The following is a 26,800-nucleotide window of genomic DNA, read 5'->3' as shown; positions in this document are numbered from 1 at the left end:
AATTGCCGAGAAGCAGAGACCTGCTTAGGAACATTAGGAGAAGTTTCGTAATGGCAGGAACTCTTTGGAGAGTGGAACCAGACTGCTGGGCTCTCTCCGGCTGGAGGTATGTAAGCAGAGCCTGGCAGGATTGAGTTGCACCCTGTATTGCGGGTCATGTGCTGAGCACCGGGTTGGGGCTATATGGTCTCTGCGGTGCCTTCCAACTCCAAAATCCCATGATGACCTATCATACCTAAGGCTGCGTATGCACCAACATGGCTTCCCCCCAAAGAATCATGGGAACTGTTGTCTAAAGGTGCTGGGAATTTCAGCTTTGTAAACTCGCAGGATCCTTTGGGGAAGGCCGTGTGCTTTAAATATATGGTGTGTATGCAGGCTAAACGGAACCTCAGATGCTAGAAGCATTAAACCTTTTGTCGTTGGAAGTGGGATTTGGTCTTAAGGACTCTTCCTAATTTGTTTCCAGATATGGGCGGGCTCTTGTTTTTTGCCGTAGGTGAGTAAATTGGAAGCAACTGAAAAGGTTTTAAAAGATATGCTGGGCAAATATTTAAAATGCTCATCCACCCCCCGTCCCCCAAAATGCCCTGAAAGTGTTCTGTGTGGAAATTAATGGGAGAAAACGGGGAAAGAAGCAGTCTCCAGTATTTCCCCTCAGCACAATCATTGGAATAATTTGTAATATTTAAATACAAATATTATGATTTCCCCCCCCTTCCAAAGTTCAGAGTCAGAAACAGTCCATTTTTAGACTGCCTGTTCTAATTAAACACAGGGGAGAGGAAATATATGCGTGTTTTTTGCAGTCTTTGGGTGAATTACCAAGTTGTGCCAAGTGGCTGGTTTTGCCTGCCTGATAGGAGGAGCAACGTGTCCTGTGCTGCTTTTTGGGGGGGAGACAGCCATTTGGTTTTAAGAAATTCAGCCTCTGAGGCTGCAGTTTGAAGCAGAAGACCAGCATGGGGCGGGGGGGGGGAGGTGCTTCGTCTTTTCTTCTTGTGCCATTTCCCCACTGAAAACTGCCCCACCTTCCAGCTTCTTTGTGCCCCACTATGCCTGCTGGGAAGAGCAGGGAGCCTCCGATGAAGCTGAATATGCTGGAGGTCTCAGGAAAGACAAACGAAAGCCCTTCTTTCTGCAGGACATAGTTTCGACCATGGAATTTGCTCCCACGGTATCGGGTAGCTTTAAAAGAGGATTAGAGAAACTCATTGATAAGCCTAGCAATGGCTACAAGCCATTGCAGGTGGGAAAACGGCTGTCGCACTTAGATCCTGTTTGTGAGCTTCCCATCGGGGCATCTGGTTGGCCAATGTCAGGACAGGATGCTGCACTAGACGGGGCTTTGGCCTGATTCACCAGTGTTCTTGTCTTCTCTTACAAGGAAAATATTAACAAGACTTGCATACTTCCCTAAGGAAAATAAAATGTGTGTTTTGGAGGTTGGGGGCAGGTTCAGCAGGGTGCAAAAGCCTTGGAAAAGTCCTCATCCCACTGTAATCTTCCCCTTCCAATTACACTCCCGGCAGCTATTCCTTCATTTCCAGCGTTGACAGAATACTGTCCGCTCACAGAATTCCTTGGGACAGTTTACAAGTACAAATTGCAACTATAAAATGCAAAAATAACAGGAGCGTCACTTCGCCCATAAAGCACAAGCAAGGCATGTTTGTGTAAAAGCTGCTTCGTTGTCGGCCTCTTCACCAAGCGCCTCGTGTGAGGCTCCCACCTGGTGAGTCTGTGGCCAAAGGGAGATTTGAGCCAAATACATGCCAGGTCAAGCTCTTGGCTATTTCACCTTTGTGCTGCCTTACTTGTGGGGCTTCTCAGCCTGGGTCACCTGGCCTGCCCCCTTCAGAGGTGCAAAGCTGTGCTGATGGGCCCTTGCTTCAGATCAGGAGAGGGGAACCCCAACTTTCTTAGTGGTGGCGATTCTCCAGGGTCTCAGACTGGGGACGCTCCCTGCCCTGCCTGGAGATGCTGGTGATGGAACCAGAGGGCCTACAAAACAGATGCTCCATCCTTCAGCTGCGGTCCTTCCCAACAGCTGTGGCCCATCCAGATGTTCTTGGGTTGCCACCATCCACAGCCAGCATAGCCAGTGGTCCAGCAGGGCAGAAGCTGGAAGTCCAACAACATCAGGAGGGCTACAGGTCCCCTGCTCCTGGTTCAAATCCACCCCTGCCCTTTTTGGTGGGAATGCGGCTACATAAGAGTCTGACTGCGGGACAAAGCAATAGTCCAGCATCCTGTTCTCACAATGGCCAACTAAACGTCTCTGGGAAAAGCCCACAATTGGGACCTGAGCACAACAGGTGCGCACATTCGCATTTCACCTGGTTTCTCGGCACTTAACTGTATGGAATGTGTGGTCCCTGCTGAAAATTCACGGCGCCTTGAGAGTCACGGAACGTTAAGGGCGAGAGGTTCCCCAAGGGTGATCTATAGTTCAACCCCCTGCAATGCAGGAATCGCAGCTAAGTTGGTACGATTGAAGTTCCAGTTATAGCTCTTCGGCTGCGAGGACTTGTTCAGAAGCGCTCTCTCCTGCTTGTGAGAAATGCTGCCTTCTGATCTGGGAGGGACAATACAGTCTTGTCCTCCATTAATTTCTCTGACCCCCCCCTTTTTTTTAAAACTCAGTGGCCATCACTACTACTCGTGTAGGCAAATTCCATCGTTTAACTACAGTGGTACCTCGGGTTACAGACGCTTCAGGTTACAGACTCCGTTAACCCAGAAATAGTACCTCGGGTTAAGAACTTTAACTCAGGATGAGAACAGAAATCACGTGGCGGCAGCGGGAGGCCCCATTAGCTAAAGTGGTACCTCAGGTTAAGAACAGTTTCAGGTTAAGAACGGCCATTGCGAAGGACGGCCTTTTGTCTGTCCTAATTCTTGCAACATTCAGCTTCCCTGGATGACCCACCCCCCATTGGGTTCTAGTATCAGAGAGAAGGAGAAAAAACATCTCCCTATTCACTTGCTGAACACCAGGCGTTAAGTATCGTGTCTCCAATTACTCACCTTTCTTCTAAGCTAAGAAGCCCAGAATGTTCTAGCCTTTCCTTGTATGGGAGCTGCTCCAACTTTTCCTAGCAGTACAATATCCTTTTGGAGGTGGGGTTAGACCGGCTCTAGCATCTAGGATGGGTGTCTGGCTGGGAAAGCTTTCCTACCTGCTGGGGAGCCTTGAAGAGACTGAAAAGGACAAGGCTTATTCCCCAAAGATTCTGGAGCGCTCGGTCCATTTGGGAAGCATCCAGACACACATTTGAATCATTTCCTTTCCACACACATAAAAAATCATTTTACTAATTTTTGTTTTGTCTTTCTCTCCCTCACTCTGTTAAGCAGAAAACAAATACGGAGCCTTGCTGCGAGGTTCTGGAGGCCCCTCTGTGCTCTGAGATGCAGGGGGCAGTGGGAGAAGGGGGCACGAGTTCCACTGCCGGGCAGGGTGGTAGCTCAAAGGGCGGTTCTGCAGGGGGTGGCGCTCGTCTTTGAAGCCACAGCTCTGGGCCCCCAGTCGCAGCTCTGGTCCCTCTTCATCCAGTTGTGATGATGGGTGCTTCTTGGGGGTCGGGGAAGATGCAAAAGGCCATGACAGATCCCTTCCCTGGCCGCTGGGGTCGTGGCTTCTTGCCTCTTGGTTCCTCTCTTACACAGCCCAACCCAGCAGATGTTTCTGCAATGGAGAGAGGAAGAAGAGAGTTCAACCATGCACTGCAATATAGAAGATCTCAGGGGTGGGGGAGCGGTTTGCACCAACCTAGGATGCCCCGCCCCCATAAGAACTGGTAGCTGCTGTGAGCTGAACTTGAAAGCATCGAATTTCCTTTTTATTACTGGCTCACATCTGGAATCTCTGAAATATTATGAGGAGTGCTTTTAAGCAGTAGCTCTACAGGGTTTCAGGCAGGGTGTTAGTGCAGGAAAGGGTTAAAACCAGAGAGCTGGGTTCCTAGATTCACTTAAGCCACACACCCCTACCTACAATGAGGGAAGAAGTGAACTTCTCTTCCTTTCCTCACTCTCTTTGTGCCATGTAACCAACCAGGAAAGATGTACTCCAAGCTCAGACCGCATGCTTTAAACTATCTTTGTACCCAACAGTATTCTACATGTGTGTTCCTTGCTATTGCATGGAACAACACATGAATCAGACCTTTGGATTTTGTAAGTAAAGCATTTTAAACTTACTTAGCAGTGTGCGGTCTGTTCATTGCCAGAGGGGTAAAGAGAAGGGTTGTTGGCAAACTGAACAGGATATATGAAAGGGTCTAACAGCCCATTATTCCCATGCTATACTCCCACTTAATTTTGAGACTCTTCTAAATTCTGCTGGTGGCTCTCTCCCGCTAGTGTGTAAAGCCCTGCATTTTTTAATCTAGGGGTCCAGCCAATTATTTCATTACTTACCCACCCATGGGTCAGCTCTCTTTCTCCCCCCCTCCCCATTCCTAGGATGAAGGTTCATTTGCCCACTCCAAAAGCCAGACTTACCCCTCCCCTCCTCAGCCAGGCAAGGGGAAGTGCTGATGCTTGGCTAGAACGAATAGGCTCCCACAAAGACGGTGAGCCGCAACACCGAGCTGGAACGGTAGCTCATCAGGGTGTTCATGGTGACCATCTCCAAATCCAGGACAAACTCATGGGGCCCTGTCACTGGCCGGGCCAAGACCAGCATGGCGCTTATGTTGTTGATTTGCTGTGGGGGAGAAAAGGAGGTTGAGCCTTGGGGGAGAGGGAGGGAGAATGCCAGGCCAAGGCCTAGCCTGTTCGAGATGGGCCTGGAAGCTATTCAAGCTGGGAGTTTTTTGAAACAGACATTGCCTTCCCACATATAGGGTCCAGGGAAGAAGTGGGGGACCTCAGGCCCAGGGGCAAAATGGCACTTGTCGCCAGTTTGCATTTCTAGGTACAGAAAGCATTGATCTGATGTGCAGAGATCTTTCCTATTGGACTTAATTCAAAGGGGTTCTGGAAGCTTTTCTGTGTGAAAGAAATAAGCATGATGTTTGGGTTATTCCTTCAGAGAAGCTGAGTACAGCTGGCTTAAACTGGTTCTCTTATCTCTTCTGTCAAGGCCATGCTGACTATAAAAATAGGGGTCCTTCTGGTGCTGTGTTCTGTGCATGGTATGCTTAGTGTTAAGGTTTTAGACTTATTGTAAGTTTAAGCTAAGTCTGCTGCAACTGGATTTCTTATGAACAGTGCCAATCCTGAATGTATTGGATTTGTGACCATTATGCTCATTTGCCTTCAGTAGCAGTAAAGCTCTGCTGGATGAAATACAATTGCTGCTGGTCTATTTTGGGGGAATCCTGCAACAAGCTTAAGTTTTTACTCTGCTAACTATACATTGGAATCTACTCTGGATCAATATTGAGTGGAATTTCAATGGCACTTCTATCTGTCCCTTCAGACTCTCTCGTTGACCACATCCCTTACAAACTGTGATCCAAACCCTCCTTGGGTGGAATATGCCCATGAATTCTGATCTTCCCTCGTTTCCCTGGACAGAGAGAGGTGTGTGGAGGTGCTGGCTTATTGCACAAGGGATATGTTGGAATATATATGTAATAACAGATCAACGGTTCAGATGGCAGCTGTGGGCAGGGGCCGCTCCAATTGGCGGCTGCTGGGAAGCGGGACTCACCCGGATATAGAACTCTCCTTGTTCGTTGCCCGAGCGGATCTGGAACGTGTTATAGGCGCCAGGGTAGACGCTTGTGGCCTGGATCTGGAATATGTCAGAGGGCACAGTTCGGTCAGCCGTGATACTCATGTATCGGTGGACGATGGAGGATGGATTATCGCGGCAGAGCGGGTTCGTGGCTGGGCAGAGGCAGCGGCTACAGCGGAAACAAATTGGGTTATGGGAGGGTGGGTGGAGGACAGTGAGGTAGCCAAGCTTGCCAAAGGAACTGAATTGTTCAGGGTTGTCAAAACAGAGAGAGATTGTGAAGAGCTCCAAAAGCACCTCTCCAAACTAAGCGAATGGGCGGTGAAACGACAAGCACAATTCAGTGTAAGCCAAGTGTAAGGTGACACACGGCAGGGCAAAAAAATATGAATTTCACATATACCTTCATGGGGTTTGAACTGGCAGTGCCTGTGATGGCCTGGGATTCCGATTCAGAGGATGAACCAGAGGAATCCCAGCCTGCACAGGAGTCCCCGCCTCCAGGGCCGGCTGAACTGGGGCAAGGCCTAGATGCTGAAGATCCTGCACCTGTGGCAGAGCACCAGGAGCTGGCCCCAGGTGAAATCCTTCTGGCCCCAGAGGTGCTTGAGGACTCAGTGGCGTCAGGTGAGCCTCCTCCAGGGCCCAGTAACCCTTCGGCCTCTCCTGATCTGCAGAGGCTTAGGGCAGAGAGGCGAAGGGAACTGGTTGCTCCCAGGAGGAGTGCTCGCCTTAAGGCCAGAGGAGGCGGGGCTCCTGGGGGCCGGGACCGCCCCCGGCCTTCGAAGAGGATAAAAGCCTAGTCAGCCCAGTCCCAGGTTGCGGGAGCAACGTCGTTGTTGGCTTCGGACCTTCCTGTGTTCCTGACCCCTGCTCGGCCTCCTGTTCCTGACCATCCGGTGCTCCTGTTCCCTGCTCGGCCTCCTGTTCCTGATCATCCGGTGTTCCTGTGCCCTGCTCGGTCTCCTGTTGCAGCGTTCCTGTTCCCCGCCCGGCTCTCCGCCTCAGACCTCGCCCCTCTTCGTGTGGACTCTGCTTACGCCCACGGTACCTTACCCCCGGGACCAGCACAGTGCCACAGAATTGTAGACATTCAGTCCAACTCCCTGTAATGCAAGAATCTTTCGCCCAACATTGGGACTTGAACCCACAGCCCTGAGATTAAGAGTCTCATGCTCTTACTGACTGAGCTACTGTTGGGAATGGTTCAGAAAAGTGAAAACAGAATGGTGAAGGGGAAAGAGCGACTCTGACAAGAGCAAAAGGTTGCAGCATTTCTGACTTTAGAGAAACAGCAAGAGTTGACACGGTGGAAGTTTTATGCATGGCATGGAGAAAGCAGATAGAGAAACATTTTCCTCCTCTCAAAACACTTGTGGACCTCCAGGAGATCTGAATGTCGAAAGATTCAGGAGAGACCAAAGGAAGTCCTTCACACAGCACATCGCCAGACTGTGGAACTTGCTCCACGGGCAGTGATGGCCACCAACTTGGAAGGCTTTAAAAGAGCACCAGCCCAATTCACAGAGGGTTTCAATGGCTATTGGCTGTGATGGAGGCTATGCCACACAGGGGGGGCACTCCATGCCGCTGCAACTTTTTGTCGCAGGCTCCATTTGTACAAATAAGGAATCCTGCTTTGTTCCTAAGAAAGGAGAGTACAGAAGAATCCCCTCCGTTGCGTCCAGGTGGTGACGCTAACCCTGATCTCCTGTTTATGGTATGAGGCCAATAGCCTAGCCTTGTAATTTCACCCATACATCTGGTAGACTGCCTCTAGACGGGGAGGCTCCATTTCGCTTTCAAAACCAATAGCAGCTTCTTCTTCTTTTTAAAGTCTCATATATAATACTTCTTCCCCTCCAACTATACAAGCAAGGGCCATTTCCCAGGACTTGCTACAGAAATACACGTTGATTTTGCTATCGTTCAGATCCAGGATGGTCTTTCTCTCTCACTCCCTTCCCTAGCCCCCCAATCCTGACCTGCCCAGACTCACTTTTCAGAGACTTGCACATATGGCTCCTGGCAGCTGTTCTTCTCCACGCAGCGGTACCCACCGTGAAAGTTGATGCAATTCTGGGACTCGGTGCATTCGAAGGCTCCCGTCTCACACTCGTTAATGTCTAGGGTTGTAGAGGGGAAGGAGGAGAGGGAGTAAATAAATAAATAAGATGGCGCCAGGCATGTTTCTCTAGGGAAATCATTCCACTAGTGGGGAGCCACCGTGGAAAACATGACCTGTTTATCAGTTAACGTGTTTTCAATCGAGTGGCACCCCTAGCTAAAGGCACACAAGGGGCCTGAGCTGTGTCTAACATCCTCGCACAAACAACTTAGGATTCTATATACAACTGCTCAGGCGCCAGAGGGTGTCCCCACCCCGAGGCAGCTATGCCTGCCCCACACTTACCTTGGCAAAGGCGTGTGCTCAGCTGCTGGTAGCCCTGGGGGCAGGCGCAAGAGAAGTGTCCCGGCTCGTTGACACACTGGAATTGGCACAGGTAGGTGGAATAGCTACACTCGTCAATGTCTGGGAAGGAGGGAGAAGATTTAGGACAGGTTCTGGAGTCACTGGGCTTGTTTTAGCTTTCAGGATTTCTGCTGCTAATACACACACGCCGCCGGAGCACGATTTCTGTTCTCATCCTGAAGCAAAGTTCTTAACCCAATCTCTGGGTTAGCGGAGTCTGTAACCTGAAGCGTATGTAACCCGAGGTACCACTGAATACAGTCATACCTTGGGTTACAGACGCTTCAGGTTGTGTTTTTTTGGGCTATGGACCGCCGAAACCCGGAAGTACTGGAACAGGTTACTTCCAGGTTTCAGCAGTCGTGCATGCGCAGAAGCACCAAATCACAACCCGCATGTGCACAGACGTGCTGCTGCGGGTTGCGAACGCTGTGGGTTGTGAACGTGCATCCTGCACGGATCACATTCGCAATCTAAGCATCCACTGTATATGTATATGTATACACACACACAATTTTTATTAAATTTTCTGTTTTACAATTTAAAGTATTCGTTTTTACATCTTTAAGATCTCAATGACTTCCCTTCTTCTCTTTCAATGTTTCATTTTACATATCATAAATCCCTGCATATTTTACAAAAACTATACCAATCAGTATTCCATTATTGCCTCCGTCAAAACTTCTTTACACTGTTGAATTTATCTTAATGCTGCCAGTGTTTTCAGCTGTAGACAGTTACTTCCCATATATTCAATAAACATTTTTCAATCTTCTCTAAACATGTTCTTCTTGTTCTCTTATTCTATATGTTAAGTCTGCAAGCTGCGTATAATCTGTCAACTTAAGTTGCCGTTCTTCTTCAGTTGGGACCTCGCTCGTTTTCCATTTTGGGGCTAACAAAACACGGGCCGCAGTCGTGGCATACATAAATACAGTGGTGCCTCGCAAGACGAAAAGAATCCGTTCTGCGATTCTCTTCGTCTAGCGGTTTTTTCGTCTTGCGAAGCAAGCCCATTGACAGCTTAGCGGATTAGCGGTCTAGCGGCTTTTAGCGATCAGCTGTTAAGCGGCTTATCAGCGGAACAGCTGATAAGCGGCTTAGCGGCTTAGGAAAGGGGGGGAGCGAAAAAAAACCATGGGAACTCGCAAGATTTTTTCGTCTTGCGAAGCAACCCCATAGAGAAATTCGTTTAGCGAAGCGCCTCCAAAACAGAAAACCCTTTTGTCTAGCGGGTTTTCCGTCTTGCGAGGCGTTTGTCTTGCGGGGCACCACTGTAACATTTTCTGACCCCTGGGAGTTTCAGTCTGAATTATCCCCAAAAGAAAGGATTTCTGCTGCTTCCTTGTTGCCCTCTTCCTTATCTGCTCTTCCATAACTGGGCAGTGTGTCAAGTCTCAGGATTTGGGAATCCTCCCTGTGGCAACTGTAGGCTTCATGCTATTAGAAGCCTAAGATCTAAGACGGCTGTGGATGATGGGAGTTGTAGTCCAACAACATCCATGGAACCCAAGGTTGGAGAACACCGGAGCAGGAGGGGCAGAGGCGGAGCTAGGAAGAAGGGGGCGGAGAAATGGGGCGGAGACAGAGCCACCTACCGTTGCAGGTGAAGCCGTCCTGGTCCAGCTCATAGCCCTGGTTGCAGCGGCAGATGAACGTACCGTACGTGTTGAAGCAACGCTGCTTGCAGGGGGCCCCCATCTCGCACTCGTTCACATCTGGAGGAGAGGTTGCAAAAGCTTAAGCGGGGTTGAGACAGTGGCGTAGCGTGGGGGGTGCAGGGGGGGCCGGCCGCACCAGGCGCAACATCTGGGGGTTAGGGCTAGGGGGCGCAAATTACTTGCCTTGCCCCGGGTGCTGACAACCCACGCTACGCCACTGGGTTGAGATGCCATTGCCAGGTGGAAACGGCTGGCGGCAGTTTATGCATTTATGGGGCATACAGGGAACACACACCTTACCCCTGGGATAAGCGTTTTCCTCTTATGGCTTGTCGACAAGCAAGCCCCAAGCTATCAGGAGGCCTCCTGTTCCCTTCAGGGGTTTCCAGGCCGTCTCCTTCACTCCCCTTTTTATCCCTCAGTCCTGCAACTTGCTCCCAGCACACTGCCTCCATCAAATCCTTCCTAAACATCCAGCTTTTCTGAGAAGCCTTTGGCTGACTGCAGGTGCTTGCAAAGTGATGCAATCTATGGCGATTGCTTGCAAAGACCCTTTATGGGGAAGAGGGGCAGCTAGGGGGTTGAACAACTGCTTTGCATGCAGAAGGTCCAGTATTTTTGTGGGGTGGACTAGATGACATTTGAGGGGCCCCTTCCAACTTTGTGTATCTATTGTTCTGTGACCTCAGAAGGTGGTGGGATCTCCTTCCTTGTTTTTAAGCAGAGGTTGGGTGGCCACCTGCCAGGGCTTCTTGAGCTACCATTTCTGCATGGCAAGGGGTCACACTAGATGACCCTTGGAAGTCCCTTCCAACTCTACAATTCTGTGATTCTATGGTTCTGTGTTTCAATCCCCTGCAGCATCTCCAAGTAGAGCGGGATGGGGAAACAAGAAAGCCTTGCTTGAAATTCTGGAGAGTTGCTGCCAGTCAGTGCAGACACTACTGAGCTAAATGGAAAGCTGGATTCCATGTAAAGCAATTTGTTTTCTTCCAGCCCTGCTTCATCTTTACCTGAGCAGGTAAGCAGAGCTTGGTCAAAACGATCCGGCAGGTGAAATGGGGAGTTCTAGTGGGCCTAATACGATCCTCCAGCCTTGCTTAACTCCTTACCCTGACTGTAACTAAAATTAAATAGTTGGGACGCGGGTGGCGCTGTGGGTTAAACCACAGAGCCTAGGACTTGCCGATCAGAAGGTCGGCGGTTCGCCAGAAGCGGCTTAGTCATGCTGGCCACATGACCCGGAAGCTGTACGCCGGCTCCCTCAGCCACTAAAGCGAGATGAGCACTGCAACCCCAGAGTCGGCCACGACTGGACCTAATGGTCAGGGGTCCCTTTACCTTTACCTATAGCCACATTCATTCACATTCATTCCCTCCTTTGCCTCTGCCGTTTCCTCTTAGGAACACAGGGAAGATGCCTTCTACCAGGACAGGCAATGTGTCCATCCAACCCTTATACTGTCTACTCTGACTGGCAGCAGCTCTCAAGGTCCCAGGGAGAGAGAGGTCATTCCCATCAGCTGGGACCTGATCCTTTTTAACTGAAGAAACTGGAGATTGAACTCATCCTTCTGCCAGTGAGCAAAGGCCTTAATCCTTGGAACATAGAGAGCTGCCTTATACAGAATCAGGCTCTTTGTCCATCTAGATCAGTGTTTTCTACATCGACTGGCAGCGGCACGCCAGAGTTTCAAGCAAGAGTGTCTCCCAGTCCTACCTGAAGATGCCCCAGGTATTGAACCTTCTGAATGCAAAGCAGATCTTTGACTGCTGAACCACAGCTCAGATCAAGCTAACAGTCCACCTAGCCCAATACCACCTGCTCTGACTGGCAGCGGCTCCCCGGGGTCTTAAGCAAGGAAGGGTCTTGCCCATCATGTGCTTCCTGGTCCTTTGAACAGGGGACCTTCACACATGAAGCTTGTCTTCTTTCCCTCCACAACATCTGGCAGAATTTGCAAGGAACGGCAGCTCTCCAATAGGGTAAGTGGCCATCTCTACCAGGGCATCGAAGACCTGCGAGGGACCAGGGCAGAACAAGGGCATTCCCTGCTTACCAACACATGAGCGGTTGTTGCTGGCCAGCTGGAACCCGGGTTCGCACTGGCAGGAAAACGAGCCTGGGGAGTTGACGCAGCGGTGCTGGCAATAGCGATAGCGGCATTCGTCAATGTCTGCAAGTGGGAGAAAGGAGAGGGAATCCTCAGCGGCTCTGACCCCCTCCAGCCACCTCCCTGCTGTGCCTCTGAGCATGAACAGAGTCCCTACCCAGAAGAACTGCAAGAAATCATTTTCGGCCGGGAGAAACTCAAGGGATGAGGACTGAGCAGGCTGTTATGTACTGAGTTGAATAGGATCCAAAATTCAGCAGTCTGATTGGTCCTAGAACAATAGGATCCAGAATGCAGCAGTCTGACTGATCCACAGGAGCCACCCAATCCAGCTCCAGGTGGAAGTGAATCCGCAACCTGATTGGCCTACAGGAGAATCCCGGAATTAGCCAATCACGTGGGGCTCATTGTGTAAATAATGTATATAAAGCAGACATTCTGGGGGAACTTCCATTCCTCCTCACCACTATGAGCTGAATAAAGAGCATGAAATCCACTCTCGACTCCGAGTATATTTCACAGGCTGAATGGCTTTGGAATGCCCCATGAGTGCTGGTGCCAAGGGGGAATGCAAAACAAGACAGGGGCAGAGGGAATGAAATGGAATATACAGGAAGAGGCTGGCCGGCCCTCTGCGCTGCAATATTTCGTTGCGAACCCACACGTTCCATTCCTTTCAGAGCCCCATTGCATTGCATGCAGCCCAAGATGAAGGCACACTCCCTGGCAGAAACCGAGGACCACCCCACGGGCGCAGTCCTCAGGCACACTGACCCACACACTCTGTGCCGATCTTCCGATAGCCGTCCGGACACTGGCAATGGAAGCCCCCAGGCGTGTTGATGCATTGCTGGCTCGGCTGGCAGTCGTGCGAATCGTATTCACATTCATCCACGTCTGAATGGGACAAAAAGAAAAACACAGCTGTGGTCCAGCATGGCAGCAAGGGGAGGGGAGAGGGAGAGGAGGGGCAGGCTCCCAATAAGAGACAGACAAACACAGAGGAAGGAGGTTGAGAGGCAGGGGGTGCCCAGCCACTCTGCTTGTACTTCCTGGAATCAAAGTGCACCCCCATCATCCAGCCCGGACACTGAGGTCCAGCGCCGAGGGCCTTCTGGCGGTTCCCTCGCTGTGAGAAGTAAGGTTACAGGGAACTAGGCAGAGGGCCTTCTTGGTCATGGCACCTGCCCCGTGGAACACCCTGCCAGCAGATGTCAAGGCAACAAACAACCATTTTACATTTAAAAGACAACTGAAGTTTCCCTGAACTGTTTAGGGAAGTTTTTTATGTCTGATGCTGTATTGTTTTTAATATTCGGTTGGAAGCCGCCCAGAGTGACTGGGGAAACCCAGTCAGATGGGCGGGGTATAAATAAATTATTATTATTATTATTATTATTATTATTATTATTATTATTATTATTATCCCATTCACCAAAGACGCTACAGCACCCAAGAAACACCCAGCCCCTCCTGGCTCATTTTTTAAAAATGCATGTCTGATATAGGCCGAATCACTGCAATAACTTCAAATTAAGTTGCATATCATCTTTTTCCTGCCCAAAGAGCCCCAGTCTGCATAGATTGTAAAGTCAGAAGGAATTCTCCCAAGGGTTATCTAGCCCAACCCCAGGCAATGAAGGAATCGCAACTAAAGCACCCTTGACGGGTGGCCCTATCCAACCTCTGATTAAAAACCTCCAAGGAAGGAAAGCCCACCACTTAAAAATGGAAAGCGTAATGCTGGTGGTCAATGAAAGACGTTTAAAGACTGTCTCAAGGCAAATCTTAAAAAATGTAGTACAAACACCAACAATTGGGAAGCTCTGGCCTGCGAGCACTCCAGTTGGAGAACAGCCTTTACCAAAGGTGTCATGGGCTTCGAAGACACTCGAACTCAGGACGCAAGGGAGAAACGTTCCAAGAGGAAGGCACGCTTGGCAAATCCACTCTGTGATCAACTCCCGCCCAGAAACCAATGTCCCCACTGTGGAAGGACGTGTGGATCCAGAATTGGCCTCCACAGTCACTTACGGACTCACTGTTAAAACCGTGTTTATGGAAGACAATCTTACTCGGCTATGAGTGATCGCCAAAGAAAGAAGAAGAATCCAGGTATAGGTAAAGGGTAAAGGGACCGCTGACCATTAGGTCCAGTCATGGCCGACTCTGGGGTTGCGGCACTCATCTCGCTTTCTTGGCCGAGGGAGCCGGCGTAGAGCTTCCGGGTCATGTGGCCAGCATGACTAAGCCGCTTTTGGCGAACCAGAGCAGCACACGGAAACGCCGTTTACCTTCCCGCCGGAGCAGTACCTATTTATCTACTTGCACTTTGACGTGCTTTCAAACTGTTAGGCTGGCAGGGGCAGGGACCGAGCAACGGGAGCTCACCCCGTCGCGGGGATTAAACCGCCAACCTTCTGATCGGCAAGTCCTAGGCTCTGTGGTTTAACCCACAGCGCCACCCGCGTCCCTTAAGAAGAATCCAACCAGTGATTAAAAACCTCCACCACCTTCTGAGAGTGTCCGTTCCACTGTCAAACAGCATTTACCGCCAGAAAGTCCCTCCTAATGTTTAGTTGGAATCTCAGTTCTTTTATTTTGAATCTGTTAGTTTGGGTCTTACTCACTGGAGGAGTGGAAAACCAGCTTGCTCCATCTTCCATGGGACAACAGCCCTTCAGATATCTATCTATCTATCTATCTATCTATCTATCTATCTATCTATCTATCTGATGGCTATCATGTCCCCCCCCTCAAATCTCCTCTCCTCCAGGCTAAACATCCCCTGTGCCCTGAGATCTCCCCTCCTCCCTCGCCCTCCGGGTTGCTGCCGCCGCCCTACTCACCCATGCAGGATCCTTGTCTGTCCGGCTCATAGCCCTGGGGGCAGTTGTTCTGCACGAAGTACTGGGCCTGCTGGGGGGGCCTGGGCCTGGGGGGACTGGGGGGAGGGGCCCTTTCGGAGTTCACGTCGTTGATCACAGAGGCCGAGCGGGGGAGGCACAGGTACCCCCCATAATGGTTGATGCACTTCATCTCCCCTTTGCAGGCATGGGGGATGGTCTCGCACTCGTTCACATCTGGCAGGCGGGTGGCGTGGGAGGAAGAGGAAGGAAGCAGAGTCAGGTGGGGACAGGATAAGGGGGAGACGGGGGGAGGTGGGCACCCAGGCTCTCTCCTTCTTCTTGTCAGTTCCAGCTCGCTGTAGGAGACATCCTAGCCAACGCTGTTTCCACGTTCAGTGGAGGCCTTAGGCCAAGACAACCCCAGCGATGCCTTGCCACTGTCACCACTTAGGAACCAGTGTTTGAAATTAGCCAGGCGCCTTTTGCACCTAGCTCCCAACCACTTGCGACCAAGTGAGGATGCCTGGTGCCAGGACGGCGCATGACATCTCCATCATCTAAGATCTTGGTTCTGGAGTGTTTTCACACACTAATCCCACATGCTGTAGAATTCTAACACTTATATTTTATCTGCACAATTGGAATGAATTTCAGGAACCCAAATGCTTTTTCTGTGCAGCCAGAGCAGCGACTGTGCAGTCGCTGTTAATAAAAAGAAGTCGGAAGAGGCCAATATATATGTTGACTGTCTTTGGATCAAGGGACTTTTCTTCTTTAAGTTCTCAAAGTTCTTAACCGAGGCTTAAGGCTGTCATCTGAACCAGCCAGATGTTAATCAATCACAGTCAATCCATCTTTTGGAAAATAAGACTTTATAAGACTTTAGACATTCTGTTTTGGTGATTGAAACCTTGGTTTAAGGAGCCATTTGGTGCCTGGCTGATGTATCTGAGCTTTTAACACTGCTGCTTACCCAGCCTGTGCCACAGCCTGAGAGCCACATTCACTTCTGGGCAATCTCCTGAGGGCCGCAGGACAGCAGTGGTTGGACAGAGGTAAAAGTGGGCAGGGCTACAGATGTAAATTTTGCCTGTAGGCTGGTTTCTACAGACTCTCTCTAGCTTCCACCCAGGCTAGAAAGAGGCTTCGTCAGCATGCAAGGACACATTATGGCCAGAAAGAAAGGTGGGGAGCCTGGGCAGTTAGGGGGTGTGGCTGGGGAGAGACCCAGGGGCCAGCCAAGAGAGTGCTGCAGGGCCACATTTGGTCGCTGGGCCCAAGGTTCCCCATCCTTGGTCTCTAGGCACTAGGGTGCCAACAAAGACACCCAAGAGGATGGGAGGCTCACCCCAGATTGACCTACAGCCTTCCTCCCACAATGCGTATTATTCCCCCAACCAGGTACGAGGAAGAGATTTGCTCTGCTCACATCTTAATGCGGACACCACTGTACTTGCACTTCCTAAGCCAATATGTAAACCGAAACCAAACTGTCCCTCAAAATTCACAGTCCCCACCCCCCTTGTTTAAAAATGTGGTTCTCCAACCAAGGAATGGACACAAAAACATGGGGAAATGTTTGGTGGGGAAATTGTGCACCAAAGTGAGAAAAGCATGCAAAAAAAATTACGATAACTGGGAAAACAACATGTATGAAGGCAAACTATAAAAATTTTCATGTGTGTTTATACTAATACACGCATTTCAGTCCACAGTTTGACCTCACGCATGTGCACAAATTTTCAAGAGGAGTTTTCTTTTTTAAAAAACACAAAACCTTAAAATGGAAAGAATAAGGAACCAAAAGAAACCCAAACTGTCTAATTTCCCCGTTCCTGTCCTCAACACGATGGCTATCTGGAATGCCAGGCTGTACCTTTGCAATGTTGACTCTCCGCATCCCACTGGTAGCCGTCAGTGCATTCCTAGGGCAGAGGGAGGACATATAGGAATGAGTTAAAGATATCAATCAGGCCCCCGACTTGGGGACTACCATCCCCTTTGCCACACCGCAAGACAACCGGTGAAGGATGCTCAGTCCTGCTTAAAACACCATCTTCTGTCTTGCAAGTCCTCTTCCTTTTTGGTCTACCCATGAATATTTAGTGGCCATTAAGAGCCAACGTATTACAGAACATATCGAAAATGTATTCTGGGGCTAAGGCCTGGCATGTGTGCAACTCTAACCCAAAAACAACACTGACCTAGAAACCACCATCACCACTGCTAAGGCAAAATAGGGTGGAGCTCCTGCCCCTTTAATAGTGGTGTAGAGCAGGGCATTTCACGGAGTGCACTATTAAAGGGGCAGGAGCCCCTTTCTATTTTCCGGCCTACGCTTGCTCAGAAGCATTACTGTATATCCAGAGTTTTGTGCACCCCAGTCCTGTGCCCCCAAGAAAGTTTGGTGGAGGGGGTTCAGGGCCCCCCCCTTCTATGAGACCGTTGGGCCATCTTCATTTGCGCCAAATTGTTATATCATCCTATACACTAATAAGGGCTCGAAGTGTGTGGTCATTATGCAGCCAAATCATCCCCACCCAAACCTAAGAGGGAGGGACCAGAAGGCTGGAGGAGGGGGGCAGACTCCAAGGTTTGCAGAACTACAAAAACATATAGTGGTACCTCGGGTTAAGAACTTAATTCGTTCCGGAGGTCTGTTCTTAACCTGAGGTAAAAGGTAAAGGTAAAGGGACCCCTGACCATTAGGTCCAGTTACGGCCAACTCTGGGGTTGCGGTGCTCATCTCGCTTTATTGGCCGAGGGAGCCGGTGTACAGCTTCCGGTCATGTGGCCAGCATGACTAAGCCGCTTCTGGCGAACCAGAGCACCGCACGGAAATGCTATTTACTTTCCTGCCGGAATGGTACCTATTTATCTACTTGCACTTTGACATGCTTTCAAACTGCTATGTTGGCAGGAGCAGGGACCGAGCAACGGGAGCTCACCCCGTCACGAGGATTTGAACCGCCGACCTTCTGATCGGCAAGTCCTAGGCTCTGTGGTTTAACCCACAGCACCACCCACGTCCCTAACCTGAGGTACCACTTTAGCTAATGGGGCCTCCCACTGCTGCCGCTCCGCCGGAGCACGATTTCTGTTCTCATCCTGAAGCAAAGTTCTTAACCTGACGTACTATTTCTGGGTTAGTGGAGTCTGTAACCTGAAGTGTCTGTAACCCGAGGTACCACTGTATTTAGGAAACAAATACCGGAAAGGGTTGGAATGAGGGGGCTCCAAAGCAGTCCAGATACCCAGATAGCATGGAATGCTTACTGACTATTGAGGGTTTATGGGAACTCTGTTGGGGGTGGGAGGGCGATGGAATGGAGTATCCGGCAAGGAGGCATGGCTGGCTTGGCAGCTGGCACCCTATAAACAGAAGCACTCCACACTGTGACATGTGACATTTGTAGCCCGCCTTTCTTCCAAGATGCTCAAGGTAGCATCCTCCCTCCATATTACCCAAATAACAGCCCTATGAGTTACGCCATGGTGAGAGATAAAGTCTGTGGCAGATGATGCAGTGAGCTTCACGGCCAAGTGGGGATTTGAACTCAGGTTCCCCCTGTTCTCCTAGTCCACCTCTTTCACTGCCACGCTGGCTCTCTAGCCCCTGTCATGCTCCACCCCAGATGAGGATGCATCTCTTGCATCGAAGCTGAGCAGCATTAACAACCACCTCCTGGGCGCACCTCTGTGTGTGTGTGTGTGTGTCTGCATGTCTGTTTTGCAGCTGGAACCCCCCCTGCCCTACAGCATCCACTCCGGCATGGTGGGAGGCCCAGGCCATTTACCGTGTAAGTGTCGGGTTCCTCCAGTTCCTGTGAAACTGCAGCTCTCAGAAGCGTTGCCAAGAGGAGACATGAAACAGACCTCATTGTTCTGCCTGGGGGAAAGGAGGCCGGTTAGAGGTTAAGGGCAGTGACAGCACGCAGCAGTTATTTGCCCAAATGGTAGGCAAGACGCAAAGTGGGGTGCCAAGTGACCGCCTTTCTATGTCCCAAAAGGGAGGCTGCTTTTGGCTGCTCTCCATTGTACTGAGATACTAAGAGCCTCTGTGCATGTGCAGAGCCCATCTCTCCCCAAGAGAAAACCTTTACAGGGCTGAGCAGGACTGAAAAGTAGAAGAATGGGTGGATATTACGCCCAGGTGGCAACTCAAGGTGCTTGTACCCAAGTTGGGGATAGGCAGGCTTCTGAGTTCTCAGGAGCTGTTCATAAGGTAGAGTAGAAAAGGGGGAAAATTGAATTACGAGATTTTAAAGGAAACGATCCGCAGAGTTCAGTGGCCAAGCACCTGCTTTGCATGCAGTGCCAGAGAGGGCTGCAAAAGACCAGTTTCTGCACACAGACCTCTCTCCTTCCTTCAATGCAAGCAAAAGGCAGGGGCAGAATTTACCGTACTTTTCCATGTATAAGACTAGTTTTTTTTACTGTTAAAAATGGGGGGGGGTCTTCTTATACACGGATAGTAATATTTTCATAATTTGGAGTCCCCTAAAGTAGGGGGTGTCTTATACATGGAGGCGTGTTATACACAGAAAATTACGGTAATTCAGCTAGGGGAAAGGGGGGGGGTCGGAACTAAAGGAGGGTGCAAAGCAGTGGCAGTGAGGGGTGTGGCCTGCAGAAAGGGGGTGTGGCTAGGGAGAATGTCCTCTCTCCAGACAAGCCATGAGCTAGTCTCTTAGCCACTATACCGCATCAGCCAGTGTATGCTGCAAAGTCCACTGTAATCCCCCCTGCAGCTTCCAGTGAAGTACCCCAGAAAAGAAGTACAGGGAGCTCCCAGCTCCCAGGGATTAGAAGAACAAGCTTCCTGATCCAGACTTAGCTTCAGAATCTGCAGATCAACATTTTATACGCGTGGGCAACAATTTTATACAATTTAGAAATGATCACTGCGATTTAAAACAGAAATCCAATATATCTTACTGTAGAAGCAAGGATGGCTGCGACTAGGGTTGCTTCCAGAGGGGTGTTTATTGCAGGAGTGGTGCTCTCCTCATTCATGCAAGCTGTTCGCAGTGCCCACATGACTGCGTTGGCATCAACATAAAAGGTAAAGGTAAAGGGACCCCTGACCATTAGGTCCAGTCGTGGCCGACTCTGGGGTTATGGTGCTCATCTCGCTTTATTGGCCGAGGGAGCCAGCGTACAGCTTCCGGGTCATGTGGCCAGCATGACTGAGCTGCTTCTGGCGAACCAGTGCAGCGCACGGAAACGCCCTTTATCTTCCGGAGCGGTACCTATTTATCTACTTGCACTTTGACATGCTTTCGAACTGCTAGGTTGGCAGGAGCAGGGACCGACCAACGGGAGCTCACCCCATTGACGGGGATTCGAACCGCCGACCTTCTGATTGGCAAGTCCTAGGCTCTGTGGTTTAACCCACAAGCGCCACTCTAATTCCCTCCCCCATTTAATTCAAATTTACTATTTTTGTGGAAAATCCAGAACCTTTTTTTATAATAAAAAAATCACTTGTTGCCAATGGTCTGTTTGCGATAACTGACAGACCCATTTGAAATATTAATCCCCTGCCTAGGAGCACCCTAGGATGAAATATGGGCTCCCAAATTTGCAGTTCAGGTGCTACTAACAGTAGAAGGACAATGGCAAGGCCCTCTCATGCTCACCCTTCTTTATTATTGCACTGGAATTGGAGCAGACAACTCCGCTATTTTGCTTTGTTTCTTTATTGAGCTAACCACAACGACAGCAAGAAAAAGACACATCAGGCTGGTACCAGAGAATAAAAGGCTGGGTATACTTTTAAAGATAAAATAAAATAAAACCCACTGCTGTCATGGGTGGGATTAATCTTAAAAGAGGAAAAATATATTTTTTACTCAACCCAATCCATTGATAATAAGCAGAGGGAGGTAACAGACCATGATAGATTTAATAAAATCAAACCAAACCCCTGAAAATCTATCCTTTTCGCATTTTCCCTCTGGAAATGCATAGTTTGTTGGTCAGCTTTTCTAAATGAAGTTCCCAAACTTCAGAATACCAAAAAGAAGTATTGGCTCCATTTGGATCTCTCCAGAAACGAGCCATTGTGCCATCCCAAACAGAACAGCTAGCTTTTTATTATATACTCTAAGATCAGCTTCCTCAAAACTAGATAGCACTGCAAGGTGGGCAGGAGGAATAACATAGCAGTTCAAAATTGTATTGATTGCTTTAAAAACCATAGACCAAAAGGTTTGTCCCTTTTCACGTTGCAGATATCGGGCATGTCACCTCCCTGACTCGGATCAGACCCTTGACTCCCTGCCAGGCCCTGACTCCAATCCAGCTCTGCCTCCTCCTCCTCCTCCAGCCTTTCATTAAAAACAGAACAAAACCTGGCAAGGCAGAGATAACATTCCATCAGAGAGGTGATGGGGAACCTAGTGTAAAGAAGAGGAGCTGTGCTGGATGAGACCCATCATTGATTGATTGACTGATATACCACCCTTCATCAAAAGATCTCAAAAATTAAAATACAAGGAAAAAGCAACAAATAAACAGTTAAAACAACATAGCAATACCCCCCTCCCACAAACACATTTAAAAGGCTGTCAAATATTAATCAGCCAAAAAGGCCTGGTCGATTAGGAGGAACGTTTTTTGCCTGGCACCTAAAAACATATAACTAAGACGCCAGTATCTCGCCCAGCACAGGGGCCAATCACATGCCAACCCCTGCAAACAGGATCCGAGGGCAAGAACAGCTCTCCTCCCCACTTGCAATTGCACCGTCCCCTGAGCACTAGAATTGAGTCAGTATCAAAGGAGTAGTTAGGAATAAATGCAGGTCTGGGTCTTGGCTTGTTATTGCAGGAATGCACCTCTTTCAGGTGATGAAAGGGCCCCGTGTGTTGAATGTTGCTTCAAGGCAGAAATGGTCTCCAGGCAGTGCTAAATATAACTCTTGTTTGGGCTAATGTATATATACCTAAAATACAGCCAACTCGCTGAGTTTTGCTTCGGGCACGGCTAAACCCCATCATCAAGCATCCTCTGGGTCTCGCAGGAAGAGTGGATGAGGCGACAGCCAGCCTCTCGGAGGAAAGTAGGGGTGCCGATGGTTGAATAGGGCACCTCCATGGGTGCCAAGAAAGAGACGAGGCCCTGGGAGTTCCAGGTCACCAGAAGCAGTCTCCTTGGGGGCAAATGAGGACAGAGGGCGAGCGAGTTCCCACCACCGTCAAGTCGAAGGCTGCACATTTGTCTGGGACAAATGTGCCTAGCTGGGGTCACCGAGATGGCACCCATGGGTGGAGGACTTTTCCTGGTGCCCAGGAAGCCTCCTCCTCACCCAGTGCCAACTCCACCCTGGTTTGAACGGTGACTCACTCACCCCTCAAAATGTACATAAGAGCTGAAGTCCGAAGAGCTTTGCGTTTTTGCAAAGCTCAGGTCAGCAGGTGGGAGACAAAGAGCAAAGAGAGTCATATGGGACATTGCGGGCAGGGGGAAGACGGCGAGGGTGCCCTAGAAGTCAGGAGCGAGAGAAAAAGGTGGACATTGTGCACAAGCAAAAAGACATTATAATTGCTCTGGTGCACATAAACAGATTATTACTTCACATTTTCAGGACGGAGCCATGCTGGATCAAATGAAACAATCATTTTCGTTGGTTGGAATACTTTGTTCTTTTAATTTAGAAAAGGAAATCTTTTGGATAATGAAAAAATAAAACTGATTTTTGCAGTGAGGAAAACCGCATGCGACTAGAAACAAGTGTTCCTCACATTTCAAAGCTTTCGTGTGTTTAGTGTTCTGGCAATGGATGTGTAGGAGTAATTCAATACATCAATTCCCTCTACTCAGTTTAGGATTTGGCAGAAAAACATTAATCCATTTCCCTTTGATGAAAAATCTCTGAGAATCAGGGTGGGGGGAATGGTTTATTGTTTGGTTAGAGGGTGGATGGGATTTACCTAATTTACAGCTATATTATTTGGCTAGCCAGCTGAGACATATCCTCTCTTTGATTAATGAGGGTGGTACTAAGTCGTGGACACCCCAAAAATCTGAGCAGGTAAATGGCATTCCCTTTAGCGCATTCTTGTTTTTATCATCCAATCTTAAGAATAAAACTCACTTTCATAATAGGCTCTTACAAGTGACGTATCAGTGCTGGTACTGGTGGTTTAGAATCCTTGTCCAGAATCTTCCTCTAACTCCTTTGACTTCCAGAACCACATATTTGATCTGGGTGAGTGGAGGGTTAGGAGACTTTACTGTCTCTGTGATTTTTATTAAAAAATAGCAAACCCACAATGAAGATGGAAATGGAGAAGAAACTTGGGCCTACCTCTATCCCACGGTTGTCATGGCATCAAATGTTTGCATTTTTAAACAACGGCTCAATGAAAATGCACTGCGACCCATAAGTCGACGAATTTTGAGAGCTTAAATTATATCCACTTTTAATGACTCGAAGGGTTTGGTTTCTGGGTTATGTAAACTTTCACTGAAACAGGAACCGAATAAGCAGCTTGGTTTAAGATTAGCATGGAGCCAAGACATGGGTTGTGACACAGAGGACAACACCTGGCAGAGAATGTGGGCTAAGCCCCCTCTCCACTCCGTTTCAGCAAAATGTAAGGAATTGTTCCTACATGCAATTCATAAATGGTATATAACTCCCCAATGTCTGTTGTACATCAACCTTTCTCTTTTCCCAAGATGCTGGCCCAGTTACTGAATCATATATTTTTTGGGGTGGGGGTGCGGGGAGGAATAAAAGAAATCAGTTTGAAAAGAAATGCAGTTTTAAAAGCAATCAATACAATTTTGATTTGCTATATTATCTCTTCTGCCCCACTTGCAGTGTTATCTATTTTTGAGGAAGCTGATCTTAATATACATGTGGAACACATTTCTAAATAAGTGCTATACGAAGTCCTCCTATTGTGATGAAAACAGCAGGGTTAAAAATTGCAGCCCTACCAAGTCGAATGTTACCAAGCACCACTGACAGCAAACTTTCTTATTTAATTCTAATTCTAAATATGACGACCTAATCTGGACCTAACACTGTTTTGCACCGGCATAGTTACGGTGAGGTACACCACAGCTGGGAATTGAAGCTCCGTGACAGGCGCAGGAGCCTCTTAACAACTCTCTTAGAAAACTACAGTTCCCAGGTTTATTTAAGGAAAGCCCTGGCTATTAAGGAGGCATCGCTTTAACTAGAGAGAGAGAGAGAGAGAGAGAGAGAGAGAGAGAGAGAGAAGAGAGAGAGAGAGAGAGAGAGAGAGAGAGAGAGAGTATGGGTAAGACATTGGTTAGCACAGGCTATAGATCAGAGGCCAACCTTCCCCACCAGCTGAGCAGAGAGCACGCCAGAGACATTTTGGACCTTTTCACATGTGCAACTGCCACAGAGCCCTTCAGCTTTTCTCTCCGTACCCCCCAAGAAACTCTGTGGTTTCCGAAGCTGGGATGGACAGCCCTGGAAGCCCTGGGCGGAGAAAAACTTCAGAAGCAATTCAGGAGGGCAAAACAAGCCTAGACGGAGCTGCCACCTTCACCCAGCGAGTGAGGGGCACAGGATGCCGGGGGTGGGGGCAAGCAAAGTGATCCCTGGAGATCTGGAGAAGCCGAGATCCTACATTGTCTCCGATGTAAGAAGGCACCTTGAAACTTTTCATTTAGTTCAAAGGAAGCATCAGGTCTCTCTCCCCCTCCTCAAACATCTTTGGCTTGGCACAGTGAGAGGGGGCCTGCCTGGCACCTCCCACGGCAATGAATCTGGGCTCTCCCCAGGATGGGATCGCCAACTTTGGGAGAGTGCGCAGGGATGTTTTCCTTTGGCGCACGCTCTCTCTCTCTCTCTTTCAGGCCCGGGCCTTCTCCTTCTTCCTCCAGCCCCTTCTCCCTCCCCACCCCCAAACCCCACATCCCGCCACTCACCACGCTGGCAGCCGCCTGGCACCCCCCGGCACCCTCTCTTGCCTTCTCCAAACGCGCCCCGATCCCGGCTGCGTGCAGAGCGCGAAGTGTTAGGCGCGGGCTCCCTGGGAGACTGTGCGCTGGCTCCCCTCTCCAGCCCCCCACGCTGAATTCCTGGCCCCCCGCCAGGCAGCCGGAGTTGCCAAAAGGATTCCACCCAACATCTGGTTCCACTTAGCTCCCAGCGAACACCCTTTCCTGGCCAGCTGTTCGCAGCCCTCATCGCCCAGCCTCCCCTGCAAAGGGCAGCAGGGTTGAATCCCAAAGGCGCCGCGCACGCCCGGGCAGAAAGCGCGCGTTAAGGTCGGCGCCCCGGTGCTATGGGACCATCTGGCTTGGGCCAGGGTATCTCGCCTTCCTCTTGCCAGTTGCCCCACGGGCGCAGGAATCGGCCCAGGGCAGCGTTGGAAGCCTGAGCGCCGTCTTCGCAAAAGCATGTTTCTAGTCCTCAAGGCGCAAGAGCGGGCTTCGATAGGTGGAGCGGAAGAACTGTAACGAAATCTGTGAGCAAGGACAGAAAGAGGACATCTTCGCTCTAGGAATGGCTTCTACTGCATTTCAAGGGAACTGCACGAAGGGAAATGTTAGATGCCATTGTACTTGATTTTTAAAAACCTGCTTTGGGGAAAAAATTCACAAATGAAATGAAATAAATATTAAGTGGTGTTTGTTTGTTTTTAAATCCCAATATAAATAAATTTATATTGGATTGGAAATTGCTTTTATTGTCATTGATTTTATCACATTTTATTGCTCACAGCACCAGTGACGGAGGTGGGTAATCCCTGCTCACCCTACCCATGTCCCTTGGGATGGGGCGTAGGTTGGAAGGGGTTCAAGCATCACCACATCGCAAAATCCTTCGCCAATAATATCTGCCCCCACCGCTGTTCCTCCCTTGCCCTTCCATGGTGGCAATCCCAGACCCCCGACTTTCTCTTTCCATCTCTCTTCTTTCTGGTGTGGTGTTCTGTATATAGGGTTAAGGTTTAGTCTTATAAGTTATTGTAAGTTTAAGTTAAGTCTGCTGCAACTGGATTTCTTATGGACAGGGCGAATCCTGAATGTATTGGATTTGTGACCATTATGCTCATTTGCTTTCAGTAGCAGTCAAGCTCTGCTGGATGAAATATAATTGCCGCTGGTCTATTTTTTGGGAATCCTGCAACATGTTTCAGTTTTACCCTGCTAACTATACCCTGGAGTTCTGCTCTGGATCAGTATTGAGTAGAATTTCATGACATACACATGAAACAAACCTGTTTTTTATGGGTGGCGATGCTGACTTAAATAGGAATATGGGAACAGGCCTCATTATCAGTTCAGACCATTGGCTGATCTAGCTCAGTGAATGTCAACATTGACTGTCAGCAACTGTCCAGAGTGTCAGGCCAGGAATCTCTCCAAGCCTCACCTGGAGATACAGAGGACTGAACTCAGGGCCTTATCGCTGAAAAACAGATGCTCTAACGCCGAACCACGGCCTTTAATCTGTCCCTACTGCCTCCCCAACTTGGGCCTGTGAAACTAGAATCCCTTTTACTCCTGAGTAACCGCACTTCTCCATACCCACAAAGTGGAATTGGGGTTGGTGGGTAAAAGGCAGGGCACCCCCCACCCCTCCATTCTGCACCACCAGCTCTGCCTCACTGCTAGGCCCTGCTCCCATCTGATCACTAGGCCTAGAATCTGGCTTCCTGCTTCTCCTCTGCTACAGAGAACTCCTTGCAGGCCCATGCCAGGTGCAATGATGGAGAGAAAACTGTTCCCGCCCGCAGGGTTGCTAGAAAGGAATGAGGAAGGGAGGCAGCTGGCTGGGGGGCATGATTAACCTGCCTGTAACATCCCGATTTCTGTCTCCTCCAGCAGAGCAGGTGCGCAGGAGGGGGTGAGATGTACAGGGTTGTACAGGATGTAAAAGGAAAAACAGTCAGTGGCAGATGAAGATGATGGACTTTTGGGAGCTAGCCGATCTGACCGGAAGAGTCTGTGACCAGAAGGAGGAGGAGTACCAGGAGGAATGGAAGAAATTTAAAGACTATTTAGCTAAATAT

General features: G+C 49.4%; 1 protein-coding gene across 4 annotated transcripts; it reads right to left on the bottom strand.

Annotated features, from left to right (window-relative positions):
• Positions 1-3,285: 3,285 nt before the first annotated feature.
• EFEMP2 (EGF containing fibulin extracellular matrix protein 2) lies at positions 3,286-26,603 on the bottom strand. Of its 4 annotated transcripts, none has more exons than XM_083716484.1 (12): positions 26,579-26,603; positions 18,587-18,674; positions 16,666-16,714; positions 14,790-15,023; positions 12,715-12,837; positions 11,887-12,003; positions 9,764-9,883; positions 8,106-8,225; positions 7,692-7,818; positions 5,666-5,861; positions 4,510-4,714; positions 3,286-3,691 (listed from the first exon to the last, which is right to left on the bottom strand). In XM_083716484.1, exons 2-11 carry the CDS (start codon positions 18,668-18,670, stop codon positions 4,553-4,555), a joined length of 1,332 nt encoding a protein of 443 aa, XP_083572610.1. In that variant the 5' UTR covers positions 18,671-18,674; positions 26,579-26,603; the 3' UTR covers positions 3,286-3,691; positions 4,510-4,552. The 4 variants fall into 4 exon arrangements, with proteins under 4 accessions (XP_083572610.1, XP_083572608.1, XP_083572609.1 ...); XM_083716482.1 differs by lacking the exon at positions 26,579-26,603 and adding an exon at positions 24,708-25,330 and having other exon boundaries at positions 18,587-18,678; XM_083716483.1 differs by lacking the exon at positions 26,579-26,603 and adding an exon at positions 24,708-24,868.
• Between the last annotated feature and the right edge of the window lie 197 nt (positions 26,604-26,800).

Source organism: Podarcis gaigeae (genome assembly GCF_964106915.1).
Source record: "Podarcis gaigeae genome assembly, chromosome: 16".
NCBI classification, from domain to species: Eukaryota; Metazoa; Chordata; class Lepidosauria; order Squamata; family Lacertidae; genus Podarcis; species Podarcis gaigeae.
Note: the sequence above shows the minus strand (reverse complement) of the source record. Positions and strands in the feature narration are given on the sequence as shown.

Bases quoted from the DNA above. Each gene is read 5' to 3' on its own strand.
- EFEMP2 (XM_083716482.1), bottom strand. From the start codon at position 24,969: ATGAGGGCTGCGAACAGCTGGCCAGGAAAGGGTGTTCGCTGGGAGCTA. The intron at 15,024-16,665 runs GTACAGCCTGGC...CCCGCCTGCCAG, and splicing joins GGAGAGTCAACATTGCAAAG to ATGTGAACGAGTGCGAGACC. The intron at 12,004-12,714 runs GTCAGTGTGCCT...TCCCACTTGCAG, and splicing joins GATCGGCACAGAGTGTGTGG to ACATTGACGAATGCCGCTAT.